Source organism: Acomys minous, assembly GCF_964271855.1.
Source record: "Acomys minous genome assembly, chromosome: 8".
In the NCBI taxonomy this organism is placed as follows: Eukaryota; Metazoa; Chordata; class Mammalia; order Rodentia; family Muridae; genus Acomys; species Acomys minous.
Genome location: NC_140489.1, coordinates 89,185,740 through 89,197,858, shown reverse-complemented (window position 1 = coordinate 89,197,858; position 12,119 = coordinate 89,185,740). Strand labels below are relative to the sequence as shown.

The 12,119-nt window shown below is 48.3% G+C and overlaps 1 protein-coding gene across 7 annotated transcripts; it reads right to left on the bottom strand.

The window, feature by feature from the left end:
• Positions 1-2,356: 2,356 nt before the first annotated feature.
• Positions 2,357-11,174, bottom strand: CIMIP5 (ciliary microtubule inner protein 5). 7 transcript variants are annotated; one of them, XM_084793393.1, is made up of 5 exons: positions 11,068-11,174; positions 10,678-10,898; positions 7,603-7,642; positions 6,430-6,510; positions 2,357-4,813 (listed from the first exon to the last, which is right to left on the bottom strand). In XM_084793393.1, the coding sequence occupies exons 1-5, from the start codon at positions 11,134-11,136 to the stop codon at positions 4,403-4,405; spliced, it is 822 nt and encodes a 273-aa protein (XP_084649519.1). In that variant the 5' UTR covers positions 11,137-11,174; the 3' UTR covers positions 2,357-4,402. The 7 variants fall into 7 exon arrangements, with proteins under 7 accessions (XP_084649519.1, XP_084649525.1, XP_084649522.1 ...); XM_084793399.1 differs by having other exon boundaries at positions 2,357-4,565; XM_084793396.1 differs by having other exon boundaries at positions 4,443-4,565; positions 6,292-6,510.
• Between the last annotated feature and the right edge of the window lie 945 nt (positions 11,175-12,119).

Sequence of the window (12,119 nt, the reverse complement as noted above, 5' to 3'; positions counted from 1 at the left end):
AATCTTAGTGAACTTGCTCACTAACTCTGTGTGTGTGTGTGTGTGTGTGTGTGTGTGTGTGTGTGTGTGTGTGTGTGTGTGTGTGTGTGTGTGTGTGTAGCTTAAGCCAGCCTTCAACTTATCCTCCTGCTTCTGCTTTGTGCGCTTGTGTACCACTATGCTAGGCCTTTTATTGTGTGAGTTGAGACACAGTCACGTGACCCAAACTGGCTTTTAACTACTGATTTTCCCACTACCCTTAGGCTTGTTCCGTACCATCTGAGAACCCGCGCTTTCCTTCCTTCCCTCCTCGTTTTGTTAATTGCTGTTGCTGACATGTGTGTGCGCACAAGCCAATGGACAACCTCAAGTGTCACTTCTCCAGTACTGTCCACCTTTTTTTTTTTTCCTTTTTGGGACAGGTTCTAACTGGCTTGGAACTCACTAAACAGGTTAGGCTAACTGGCCAGGAGGCTCCAGGGATCCCCTTGTTTTTCACCTCCCCACAGGTGAGATTACAAATACAACATGCCCAACTTTTTGTAGGTGTGTTCTCCTCGGGATCTATCTCGGGTCCGGGTGTGGTGGGGCACTACTGTTTCCTCCGGGTTGGATTCATGCTCTCTGGCCCGAGGGCTGCAGTGATCACCTGCGGGAGACTTCAGGGCTCATTAGCATTCCGTTGGCATCTCCATGGTTTATAAACTGTGAGTAGTAGTTTTCCCTAAATTGCATGGGGTGGGGGTGGGGGTGCAACTCAACTCCAGTGACTGATGCAGTTTTCTTGAGCCATCACCCATGTTGGGTGGTGCAGGTGCCTGAGTTACTTATGTTCCTGTAAATAATCCCAATAAGCTCATTGGTTGACCCAGCTAAACTTGGATAGGATTGATTGTTTGGTCTGTTGGAGCCCTACCTGGGGAGAGTTGGTGGCTTTGTATCTTCCCATGAGGAAGCCTGGATACAGCCCTTTAGGCACAAGATTGGAAGAAGGGGTCATTTTTCCCACCTCTGGAGATCACTTGGTTATGAGACACACACATATGCACAGTCAGTCTGTGCTAATTCTGTGCTGTAAGCTATGTACCAGCACATTTTCGTGTCTCCAGTCCTCACCAAGGCCTGTTGGCATACATATATACATGCATGCCCACACACACGCGCGCGTGCGCACACACACACACACAGACAGAGCTACTTTATTGGCTCTTTTTTACTTCCCTTCCAGCCCTTGTTTTTTTCATCCTAATCCCTTTCAACTTTCTCTAGGTAGGAGAGAAAGGTTAGAGGGGAAAGGGGGCATAGACTTCTATAGGCTACTTCCTGCTGATTAGGAATTTAGGAGTTCCTTGAGGCAAATTCAGTCTTCATCATCAGAATATCCAGCAGTCCAGGAAACCAGCAATTCAGCAATAGCAAATGCAGCAACAAGATGAACCAGCAGCAAGCAAGGGCAGCCACAGGGATAGCAGCTGCCACAGGCCCTCTCAGGAGTCCCCCATTTATACCCTTTCCAGAGCCCCTAGAATTAAACTATCTGTAGCTGGCAAAGATCACGCCTCTACTAGTGCATGAGGCAAATCATAATCACCTGCTGTGAAGCAGACTCTTTATCCCTCACCTGGGAATAAAACGAAAACATTCACATGAGTGGGTTTTTTAAAGAAACCAAAACTCTCACTACATTCACTCTTCCCATGAAGAAGCCAAAAAGCTCTATGGCTTCCTTCCCAAGCGGTCGATCAGATCAGTGGGGGTGTGAGGGGAGGGGGGGGGCACAAGAGGGGGGGCACAAGCCCATGCTTTGGCTAGGTTGCTCATCAGTAGACAATTCTGCTCCTAAGAAAAGTAGGCAAGACTAAAGATCTCAGCCAGCCAGCTCTGCTCTGAGTTACTCCATATTGTGTAAAGCAAACAGCCTTCTAGCTGCCACTTGCCCTGAGCCCATGAGCTACTCTATTTTACAAAGTAGCAATTTGTTCCATTTTGAGGGCAAATGCTAAGGAAAAAGACACCACATCCCATACAGGTACACAGCCGCCTAAACCTGTAGGGAGGTCATCCAAGCTAAGCAATAGCTGACATTTCCATCCATGTATAACTAACCTGTCTGTGTTCATGCACTGCCCATAAGCTACCGGCCAGTGTGCTGTGGACATCATGCCTGTGATCAGGCGGTAGCTTGCAGAGCCAGACTGAACAGCTTTCCTTTTGTTTTTTTCCTTCTCTGTCTCTTTACCAAGCATGTTTTTCCAGACACTTTGATTCCCTTACCTTCCCAGAGGCTCCCCTCCCCCACTTTTCTTACCACATTGGTTGCATGTCTACAATGTGGCTACTTTACTAAAGAAAGGACATGGTTTCTCTTTTCCAAGACTTATAGTTTGCCTGTTCTCTGTTTTTCTCAAACTCTAATAAAAAAACATTCTGGAACTTTAAAAAATGTGTATAAAGTGAACACTTGCTGATAACAAATTAAATAAGTTTTTAAAAAAATCAATTCTTTGGTTTACACATCATTTTATAATTTATTAAAAATGAAAGCAAATTTGCATGCTGAGATGATTGTGTTCATCTTTACATAAAGAATTAGATCTTGGCTGAATATTTGATAGACAGAAAATAGAACATTTTCAACAATTTTCAGAGTTGACTGATATTTTTATTTTACTTACTTTTTACTTTTTTATTTTCCCCCGAGACAGAGTTTCTCTGTGTAGCCTTGGCTGTCCTGGACTCGAGACCAGGCTGGCCTCAAACTCACAGTGATCCACCTGCCTCTGCCTCCCAAGTGCTGGAATTAAAGGCGTGCGCCACCACGCCCGGCTATTTATTTATTTTGAGACAGGGTTTCTCTGTGTAGCCTTGACTGTCCTGGACTCCCTTTGTAGACCAGGCTGGCCTTGAACTCACAGCAATCCACCTGCCTCGGCCTCCCGAGTGCTGGGATTAAAGGCGTGTGCCACCACGCCCGGCCAATTTTTACTTTTAAAAAAATTCTATTTTTATTTTATGGGTTTGAGTATTTTGCCTGCATATATGTCTGTGTACCTCATGCATGCCTGATGCCCATGGACCCCATGGAACTGGAGTTACAGATAATCATGTGGGTTCCGGGAAGCAAACCCTGGCTGCTGGAAGAACAGCCAGTACTCTTAACCCCTGAGCCATCTCTGCAGCCCCCTGATATTTTGATTTTTATAATTGCCAATACTTCCCCTTTACATAAATAATACAAAATGACACAGTGCATTTAAGATTTAGAAATTATCAAAAACTGTTCTAATTGCAAGCCAAATTCATTTTTAAGAAGTGAAACTCGAGTCAAATGGAGCAGCAGTTGCCTGTGTGTGTGCACACGTGTGCATGCATGTGCCTGTGTATAGTGTTCCATGCAGTACCTCCTGAGGTTGTGTGGTGTAACAACCTGCTAAGTACAAATCACTCACACTGTATGTTCAGAGCCACAGCTACAGAGAAGCCACATGACATAACACTGGCCAGCACTGCCAGAGCTCCTGGAGTCCATTAAGGGTTTGACTTTGAACTCTTACTGTGACCAAATTTTTGCAGACCCCACGTGCAGTTGCACGACCTCAACTCAGTTTTGGAACCACGGAGTGATTGCTCGGCTCCCTACTACAACATGATGGAGTTCACTGTCCGTCTGTCTGTCACCTGACATTTATTCCCCACGGTGCTCTCTATAGTCTCTCTGGCAAGGTTTCGGACTGTACTGCCTCTAACCTGGGTCACTGCCTCAGTTCCCGTTGTCTTTCACAAAGTGACAGGATGTGTCTTTCTCCTTTGCTGACACTTCTCAGGTCACACTCACTCTTTTCTTATCTGTCTGGCTTGGGAGGGCTCCTTGGGTGACATAGCTGATGTCTCCAGAGTATTGTTTTTGGGAGGCACATCACGTCAGTCACCCTTCTACAGATGGGCTTCCCTATTCATCTCTAACTAAAGGTTTCTATGGCCTTTATCATTCATACCTAAATTAGCTGTGACTATGTTAGACACAAAGATGGGGATTTCCGCCCTTCTTTATTCTATAAACAAAAGAGTTCAGTACTTGAAACAATGTAAATCTTTTTAATTATATGTATATGTGTTTGTGTGCATATGAGTCAAGGGTGTAGGGACAAGGTTGGCCTCCAACTTTCCTTCATTTTGGTGTCCATATTGTCCCAAATTTGGTGAGTTGGCACCCTCGGGCTGGTTCATGTGTCCCTTTTACATTATCTCATCATTTCTAGTACAGGAAGATGCCTAAGGGTCATTCTGCTCCATTGGCGGTGGTCATCCTTTATCACTGGAAGCAGACAGGCATGGAGCAGAGGGAGGCAAAGATGCTCAGAGAAGCAGTGGCTGGAAGTGAACGGGGCTCCCTCCTGCTCTGCTGTGGTCCTTAACTCTCAGCCTAGTCCCTTCTGGACCCCTCATGCTGCTCAGCCTGTGGGCTCTGGGCTGCCCTGGTTGACTCTCTCGATGAAGCTCTGTAGGCTTTTCCAATAATGTTGTGGAGGTTTAGTGCCACCTCTCCATGCCTAGACCTGGAATCTGCCTGGCTCATCCAGCCTTCCCTGTTAAGGAGCAAAAGAGAAGATGCCAGTGGCTGGACCCTTCGTCTCCATTCCCTTGGCCCATGGATGAGATGGCAAAGGTCAAAAGCAGGCACTTTCTTGGAAAGCCTAAAGATGAGGCAGAGGCAAGGAGAGTCCATGGAATTAGCTGAAGCCTTCAGAGTGAAGCAGACACTGTATGCCTCCGTGTCCTGTAGGCTCTCTTGGTTCATCTGGGTCTGGCAGAGAGAAGCCTGTGCCCCAGGAGCCTGTTGGTCCAAAAAATTGGGAGACACATGTAGACAAGATCTTCTCCCAGTGTAATGTTCTAGTCAAAGTCTGTGTGTGGGAAAGAAAGGAGGCCGCAGTGTAGTGTCCCAGGCAAGGTCTACATGGGAAAAGAGGTGGTAAGCTGCACTGTAAAATCCCTGCTGACCCACGCACTCTGAAAACAGCCCCCTGTGATGATACCCTTGAGCTCTGTCTCCTCCTCTCCCCTGCCCATCCTCTCACTGTGGAGATGAGGAGCTGGAAAGGTATCGCTGTCCTGAGCCACACATCACAGAGAATTGGCCAGGCTAGGCCTAATGTTTGCCGTGCCTTCCAAACTTCCTGGGTAGTGAAAAAAAATATCTATGATGATGATTTGGGCTAAAATGCTGCAGTCTGTAAGTGGCTGTGCTTCTAGGCTTGGGAACCAGTCCAGAGGGCCCCCGACCCCCGACCCCTGACCCCCGACCCCGTCTATGGGAAGGACTGTAAGCTTTGTCACAGGTGAAAGCAGTCTTGGCTGGCTTTACCCTTGGACACACCATGGATACCTTGAGATAGACTAGGTGGAGCCATCCTGGGCCTGGAATTCAGGAAGCAGACCTGGGGACTCCACCTGGGTTATTGCTTTTCTAATTAACCCTCAATGGGAGAAGAAGGCCGCCCTTCACACGTGACACAGGAAGGTGGAGAGGAGAGAGCAGCAGCAGGTTCAGACCAGCACGCAGGCCAGAGACACCTAGGGACCCCTCCCTTGGAACGGATACTGGAAGGTTCACTCTTTTTTCCCTCTTGTGTAAGCTAGTTGGGTTGTATAATAAAGTTTAATTGTTAAGAAACAGCACCTACATCCATCCCATGCCCACAGGAGTCAAAGTCATACTGTGGCCGTATCACATGACCATCTTGGGTCAGATGGGTACAGAAACAATTCTATCAATACAGGTGCAATATGTGTTTATGGCATGAGTGTGCCTTGCGTTACTCTACTCACTATACCCCCAGCCTCCCAAAGAGCTCTTTCTATTTGAGAGTCTAGGAGCAAGAAAGATAAGACTGGGGCTAGAGAGATGACTCAGCAGTTAAAAGCACTTGCAGAGATACCTGGGTTCCATCCCCAGCACCCACATGGTGGCTCACAGCCATCTCTAACTCTAGCTCCAGGGGATCCAATGCCCTCCCTGGCCTCCAAGGGCCCCTGCATGCACAAATATGCCCGAGGTACCCCAGCACTTGCAGACAGACAGACCAAGGCAGAAGCTGTGAGCAGCCTTATAGTTACATTAAGAGGTCAGACTCAATTCATTAGACAAGCCCTGACCTTGACACTGGGCTCCCTTTCCACAGTCTCTGGGGTCCTGGGAAGTGCGGAGGGTCTGTGGTCCTGGGAAGGTTTCTGGAATCCTCCCCCTGCTCCGTGTGGGACTGAGCCAAGAACACCTATGCTCTGAGGGCAGCCTGGGCCTAGTCCACCCACCTGCTATGGCCGGCCCTGAGATCTCCTCTATACTGGCTGCAGCTCAGCTTCTGGCTTCCTCTTCCTAGTGCCTTCCACAAAGAAGAAGTCCATGTGGGTGAGGGCTCTCCCCAGGGGCGTTTCCACCCTGCTGCCCACCTCTCGGCTGGTGGAGCTGGGACGTGTGTCTGAGAAGAACGGCACATCTGCAGGCAGCTCCTCAGGCTCCTTCTTATTTCCCTGAGGAGAGGAGACATCCCGGGTTACACACTTTTGCAATAACGAGGAACCTGTGCGCTGCATTGGAGGTGCTCTTTGGATACTCATATCCCAGTGCGGATCTGCGAACCTGGATGGGAGTTAGAAAGCATCTTGACAATATCCAACCATTTTCAGGCAGAGTGGAGGGCGGCCTGGAGATGCAGACTCGACTCAGGGAGAGCATTTACTCACGTGCGTGCGTGCGTTCTCCTCAGGGGACTTGGGCACATTCCTACATGCGGCAGACCCCTCAGTTAGGGACGATGTCTCCGTGGCAAATGAGCCACTTGTAGTTCGTTGTGTTGCTTAGTTCTGTTTTTGAGACAAGGCCCTGGCTGGCCTGCAACTTGCCAGAGAACATGCTGTCCTGGGCACTACAGAGATCCGCCTGCCTTTGCCTCCAACATGCTAGGATTAAAGGTGTGTTCCACCACAACTGGCTCACTTGTTTTATTTTTATTAAAACCAGCAAGGATGACAAGATAGCTCAGCCACTAAGGGCTAAGGCACATACTTCTAAACACCAAGAGTTCAGTTCTCAGCATCCATATTATGAAAAACGATCTCTCCAGCTACAGCTACAACAACAACAACAACAACAACAACAACAACAACAACAACAACAAAGTAAAGGATGAAGAAGAAGAAAGAAGAAAATCCATCTTTTTTGTTTATTTACTTGTTTGTTTTTTCTAGACAGGGTTTCTGTGCATAGCCTTGGCTGTCCTGGAACTCTATGTAGACTAGGCTGGCCTCAAACTCAGAGATCCACCAGCCTCTGTCTCCTGAGTGCTGGGATTGCCACAACCTCCCAGCGAAAATAGATCTTCAATAAAAATCAACAAACACTGGGTAATTTTTTTTTTCTGAATGTTCTGTTCCATTAGACCCCAAGTTACTTAAAACAATGCTTCTATTCCTTACTCCAGCACAGAACACAGAGCAGGTTCTCAATAAATTTAGTTAAATGGAGAGAGAGAGAGAGAGAGAGAGAGAGAGAGAGAGAGAGAGAGAGAAACACTATCTACCCTGCAAGCAGTTTTCCAGAGGGGAAGGGGGAGGCAGCCTTACCAGAAGGTCGTAGTCTTTCAGGAAACCCCAATTCTCAACCCTGCAGAGGAAAGCACAGGACTGTGAGTGGTTTGCTTGTTTGCTTCTTTCCTGGAATATCCTAAAAGGTTAACTCCCACCAGGTCTTTAAGTGTTTATATCACCACAGAGGATTTAAAATGCTGGGCAACCACTATATGACCAGGTGCCTGTGCTGTACTCACGGAGCAGCCCACAGAGTGATCTTTTCTATCTTGTTCTTGTAATTTCTACAAATTCCTCTTACTCCAGTTGTGTTTAACACTTCAACTTTACATTGCCCTTACACATTCATTTTTTGTTTTAGTCCAGGTTAGCTTAGAACTCACTATGTAACGGAGGGTTGACCTTTTCTTTTTAAAAATCTGAGACAAATATATATATATATATTTTAATTTTTGAAAGAGGGTCTTACTGTGGTCCCAGCTAGCCTGCAAGTTTCTCTGTAGCCAGGTTGGCTTTAAACTCAAAGAAATATGCCCGCCTTTGCCTCTGCCTCTGCGTGCTGGCATTAAAGCTGTACACTGCCATACTTGGCAACCTTCAACTTCAGATCCACCTGCCTCTACCTTCTCAACGCTGTGATTACAGGCGGCGGCCATCACTGCTTGTTATGGTTTGAATGAGAACGGCCCCTATAGGCTTAATCATTTAGATACTCGGTTCTTGGTTCTTGGTTGGTGGAACTGTTCGGGAAGGATTAATACTGGTGGCCTTGTTGGAGGAGCTGTGTCACTGCGGTCAGCTCTGAGGCTTCAGAAGCCCATGCTGTTCCCAGCTGGCTTTCATCGCTGTGTGCTTATGGGTAAGGGTGTGAGTTCTCAGCTACTGCCCCAGCAGCATGCTGGCCTGCTTGCTGTCATGCTCTCTGCCACGGTGATCATAGATGCTAGCCCTCTGGAGCCATGAGGCCCAAATTAAACATTGTTTGTTTGTTTGTTTGTTTGTTTGTTTTTTGAGACAAGGTTTCTCTGTGTAGCCTTGGATGTCCTAGATTTGCTTTGTAGACTAGGCTGGCCTCAAACTCAACAGTGATCCACCTGCCTCTGCCTCCCGAGTGCTGAGATTAAAAGCATACGCCACCACGCTCGGCTCTAAACACTCTTTTATAAGCTGCCCTAGTCATGGTGTGTTATCACAGCAATAGGAAGGTAAATAAAACACCATGTTAGCCTCAATTTTACATATTAAAAGTTGTTAAAGAATTTATATGTAGGTATGCACCTTGTCTCAGTGTGCACCATGTGTGTACAGTACCTGTGGAGAACAGAAGAGGGCGCCAGATTCCTTAGAACTGGGGTTGCAGGCAATTGTGAGATGCTAGATATGGGTGCTAGGAATTGAACCTGGGTGTCTGCAGGAACAGGTGATCTCAGGCTGGAGAGATGGCTCAGAGGTTAAGGGTACTGACTGCTCTTCCAAAGGTCATGAGTTCAATTCCCAGGAACCACATATTGGCTCACAACCATCTATAATGAGATTTGTATACATAATAAATAAATAAATCTTAAAAAAAAAAAAAAAAAGAACAAGTGATCTCAACCATTGAGGCATTTCTCCTGGACCACGTGTACATATTTTTAATGAAATCTTGTTTGGGTCAGAGGGGTGGAGAGTGTTTGTTTTTGCTTTCGTTTTTTCCAAGTTGCCTGCTGCATGCAGGCTTTTATCCCACTTCCTGTTTTCAGGCAGGCCATGCTGCGGGGAAGTGAATGGCCTGTGTCGGTGCTTCTCCTCTGCTCTCACACCACAACCAACTGCCATATATTCAAAGCGACACCCCAGGCACCTGAAAGCAATTCCATAGCACCAGGGAGCATCCTCTAATCCCATTTCTACCTCCCTAGAGACAGTGTCTGATTGCACAGTTTGAGAGTTCCACTCCAGTACTATCACCAGTTGCCAGCCTAGGAATGGGGGTTGGGTGGGTGGGTAGAGCACCAAAAACAACCAATGGGCATCAGCAAGGCTGTGGAAAACCAGACTCCTTGTATACTGTTAATGGAAACGCAAAGCAGTGCAGCCAGTATGAAAAATAATATGACAGCTCCCCCCAACAAAAATAGAACTAGATTTAACTTTTGATTATTTATCTGAAAGATAGGAAGCCAGATCTTGAAAGGAAATCTGCTCTCTCATGTTCACTGTGACACATTTAACAACAGCCAGAATGTGGAAACGATGATAAGTGAAATGGCTAAGAAAATGTGGTATATCTATATGCAGTAGAATATTACTCTGCCTTGAAGAAGAAGGGAATTCTGGTATTTGCTTAATGTGGGTGAACTCTGTGGCTGAGTGCCTGCTGCCTTTACAAAACTCTGGGTTTGAACCACTAAAGGAGAGAAGAGAAGAAACTAAAAATGCAACCACAGGCTTGTGCATTTGGAAAACGAGACTTTCATAACAGCTTTGGGTGGTTGCTCTGTAGCTATCTTCCTTCCTGATGTGCATCAGCCTCTCGACATTCTTTGGTTTTGTCTTACAAACTTCAAACTCACACTGGGCAGACAGCTCAGAGGCATCATACTTGCCTAGCCTACCTGCTTCTCTTGGAATCCTGGGAGGGAGCCTGCCTCGGAACCCTGGCCAAACCTACCCAGCCTCCCCTGAGCGAAGGCACCAAGGGCCCACCCCCACCCCCAGGCCAGCATCCCTTCCCAGGCAGCGCCATAGCTTCCCACTGCCAGCTTCCTCCCATCTAACCTGACATGTCCCGCTGGAGAAATGGTTGTGGGATAGGAGATAGGCCCAGAGCCCTCTCTAGGTCTATATTAGCAGCTATGCGCTGGGAATGAGGCCCTAGGTTCTCCCAGCAGCTCAGCCCCACTCTGAGTCTGGGCTGGCGTGCGTCTGTCTGTCTGTCTGTCTGTCTGTCTGTCTGTCTGTCTGTCTGTCTGTCTGTCTCTCTCTCTCTCTCTCTCTCTCTCTCTCTGTCTCTCTCTCCTTCCATGCTCCATCCCCGCCCCCATCTTTCCACATGCCCTCCCTTTCCCCAGCACCTTCCCAGACCCCAAGGCAAGTAGGGGAGAAGGAAGGCAGGGGCAGGACACTCACCAACGCCGTTGGCCTCGCTCTTCGGCTTCCACAAGCTCCCTCCACAGCTGGTCCTGCTGCACACCCGGGGCTGGAGGCCGCTGGCAGCCACCAGCTAGAGCTCTGCTTGTTTCAGGGCCATCCCGAGCCGCGGAAACTGAGGCAAGCGGCCTGGTAGGGGGCAGTCGGTACCCGGCTGATGTAGTTCTTGGGAGCCCAGCGTGTTGGCTGCCCATCGAGAACTGGAGAAGCAGGCTAGGTAGAAAAAGAGATAAAAGAGAGACCTATTGAGACTCTCGTTTTAACCCAGGAAAGCCTGCACAAGATCCTCCAACTGCATCCCCCACCAGATCCCGAGCTCAGAGTGGCTGTTGGGGATAGAAACTTTACAGGCTGGGGAAGCATCCGCACCCAGTTGTGTTTTACAGCCCTGCCTGCGTTGACTGTCACCCAGGGAACAGGCGACTCCCCAGTGCGCATTTCGCGGAAGGGGCGGACCCCAGTGTGTGCTCTCTGAGGACAACTGAGCCACTCGATTGGGTGCAGCCGGTCTGTGCTTTGCCCGCCTCCTCCTCTGGGATGGAGGGCGGGACAGTGTCTGCTGCTAGGTCCCCAGTAGGTGGTGGATGCTCCAAGCTCAGAAGTGCAGCGAGGGCTGGAAAACTCGAGCACGATCCTGTGCTGCCCCCTGGTGGAGATCTCAGGCTCCCAGGAGATGGTCAGGGGCAGAAGTGAAGACATCTTATCTATTGTTTTAGTCGGAGTTTCTATTGCTGCGGCGAAGTACTATGACGAAAGCAACTTGGGGAGGAAAAGGTTTATTTGGCTTACACTTTCACATCATAGTCCATCACTGAAGGAAGTCAGGACAGGAACTCAAACAGGGATAAAACCTGTAGCTAGGAGCTGATGCAGAGGCCATGGAGGGGTGCTGCTTTCTGCCTTGCTCCCCATGGCTTGCTCAGCCTGCTTTCTTATAGAACCCGGGACCACCAGTCCAGGGGTGGCACCACAGTGGGATGGGCCCTTTCCCATCAATGACCAATTAAGAAAATGCCCTACAGCTGGATCTTATGGAGGCACTTTTCTCAACCGACATTCCCTCTTCTCTGATGACTCTAGCTTGTGCTAAGTTGACACAAAACTAGCCAGGATAGCAATGCATGCTTCTTCTGAAGCCCCAGAGATCCCACAGAGCTCTGTCAGTCTCTCAACCACTCGGTTAGCCACAGGCTCTACCACTGCGTCACACTCCAGCCCACAATGATAACCCAACCTGCAGGTAAGAATGCAACAGCGGTAGTGACTGTCCAGGTGGCCTTGAGTTTAGCATAAAAGGCACACTGAGGACTTAAGGGTGTGTGTCGGGGGTCTTGCTGTATACCTCACTTCTGTTTCTTCCCTAAGCCTGAGCAGGCCAGCTCCTTCAGTGGTACGAGTGGCTTTTTCAATCAGCTCAGCCA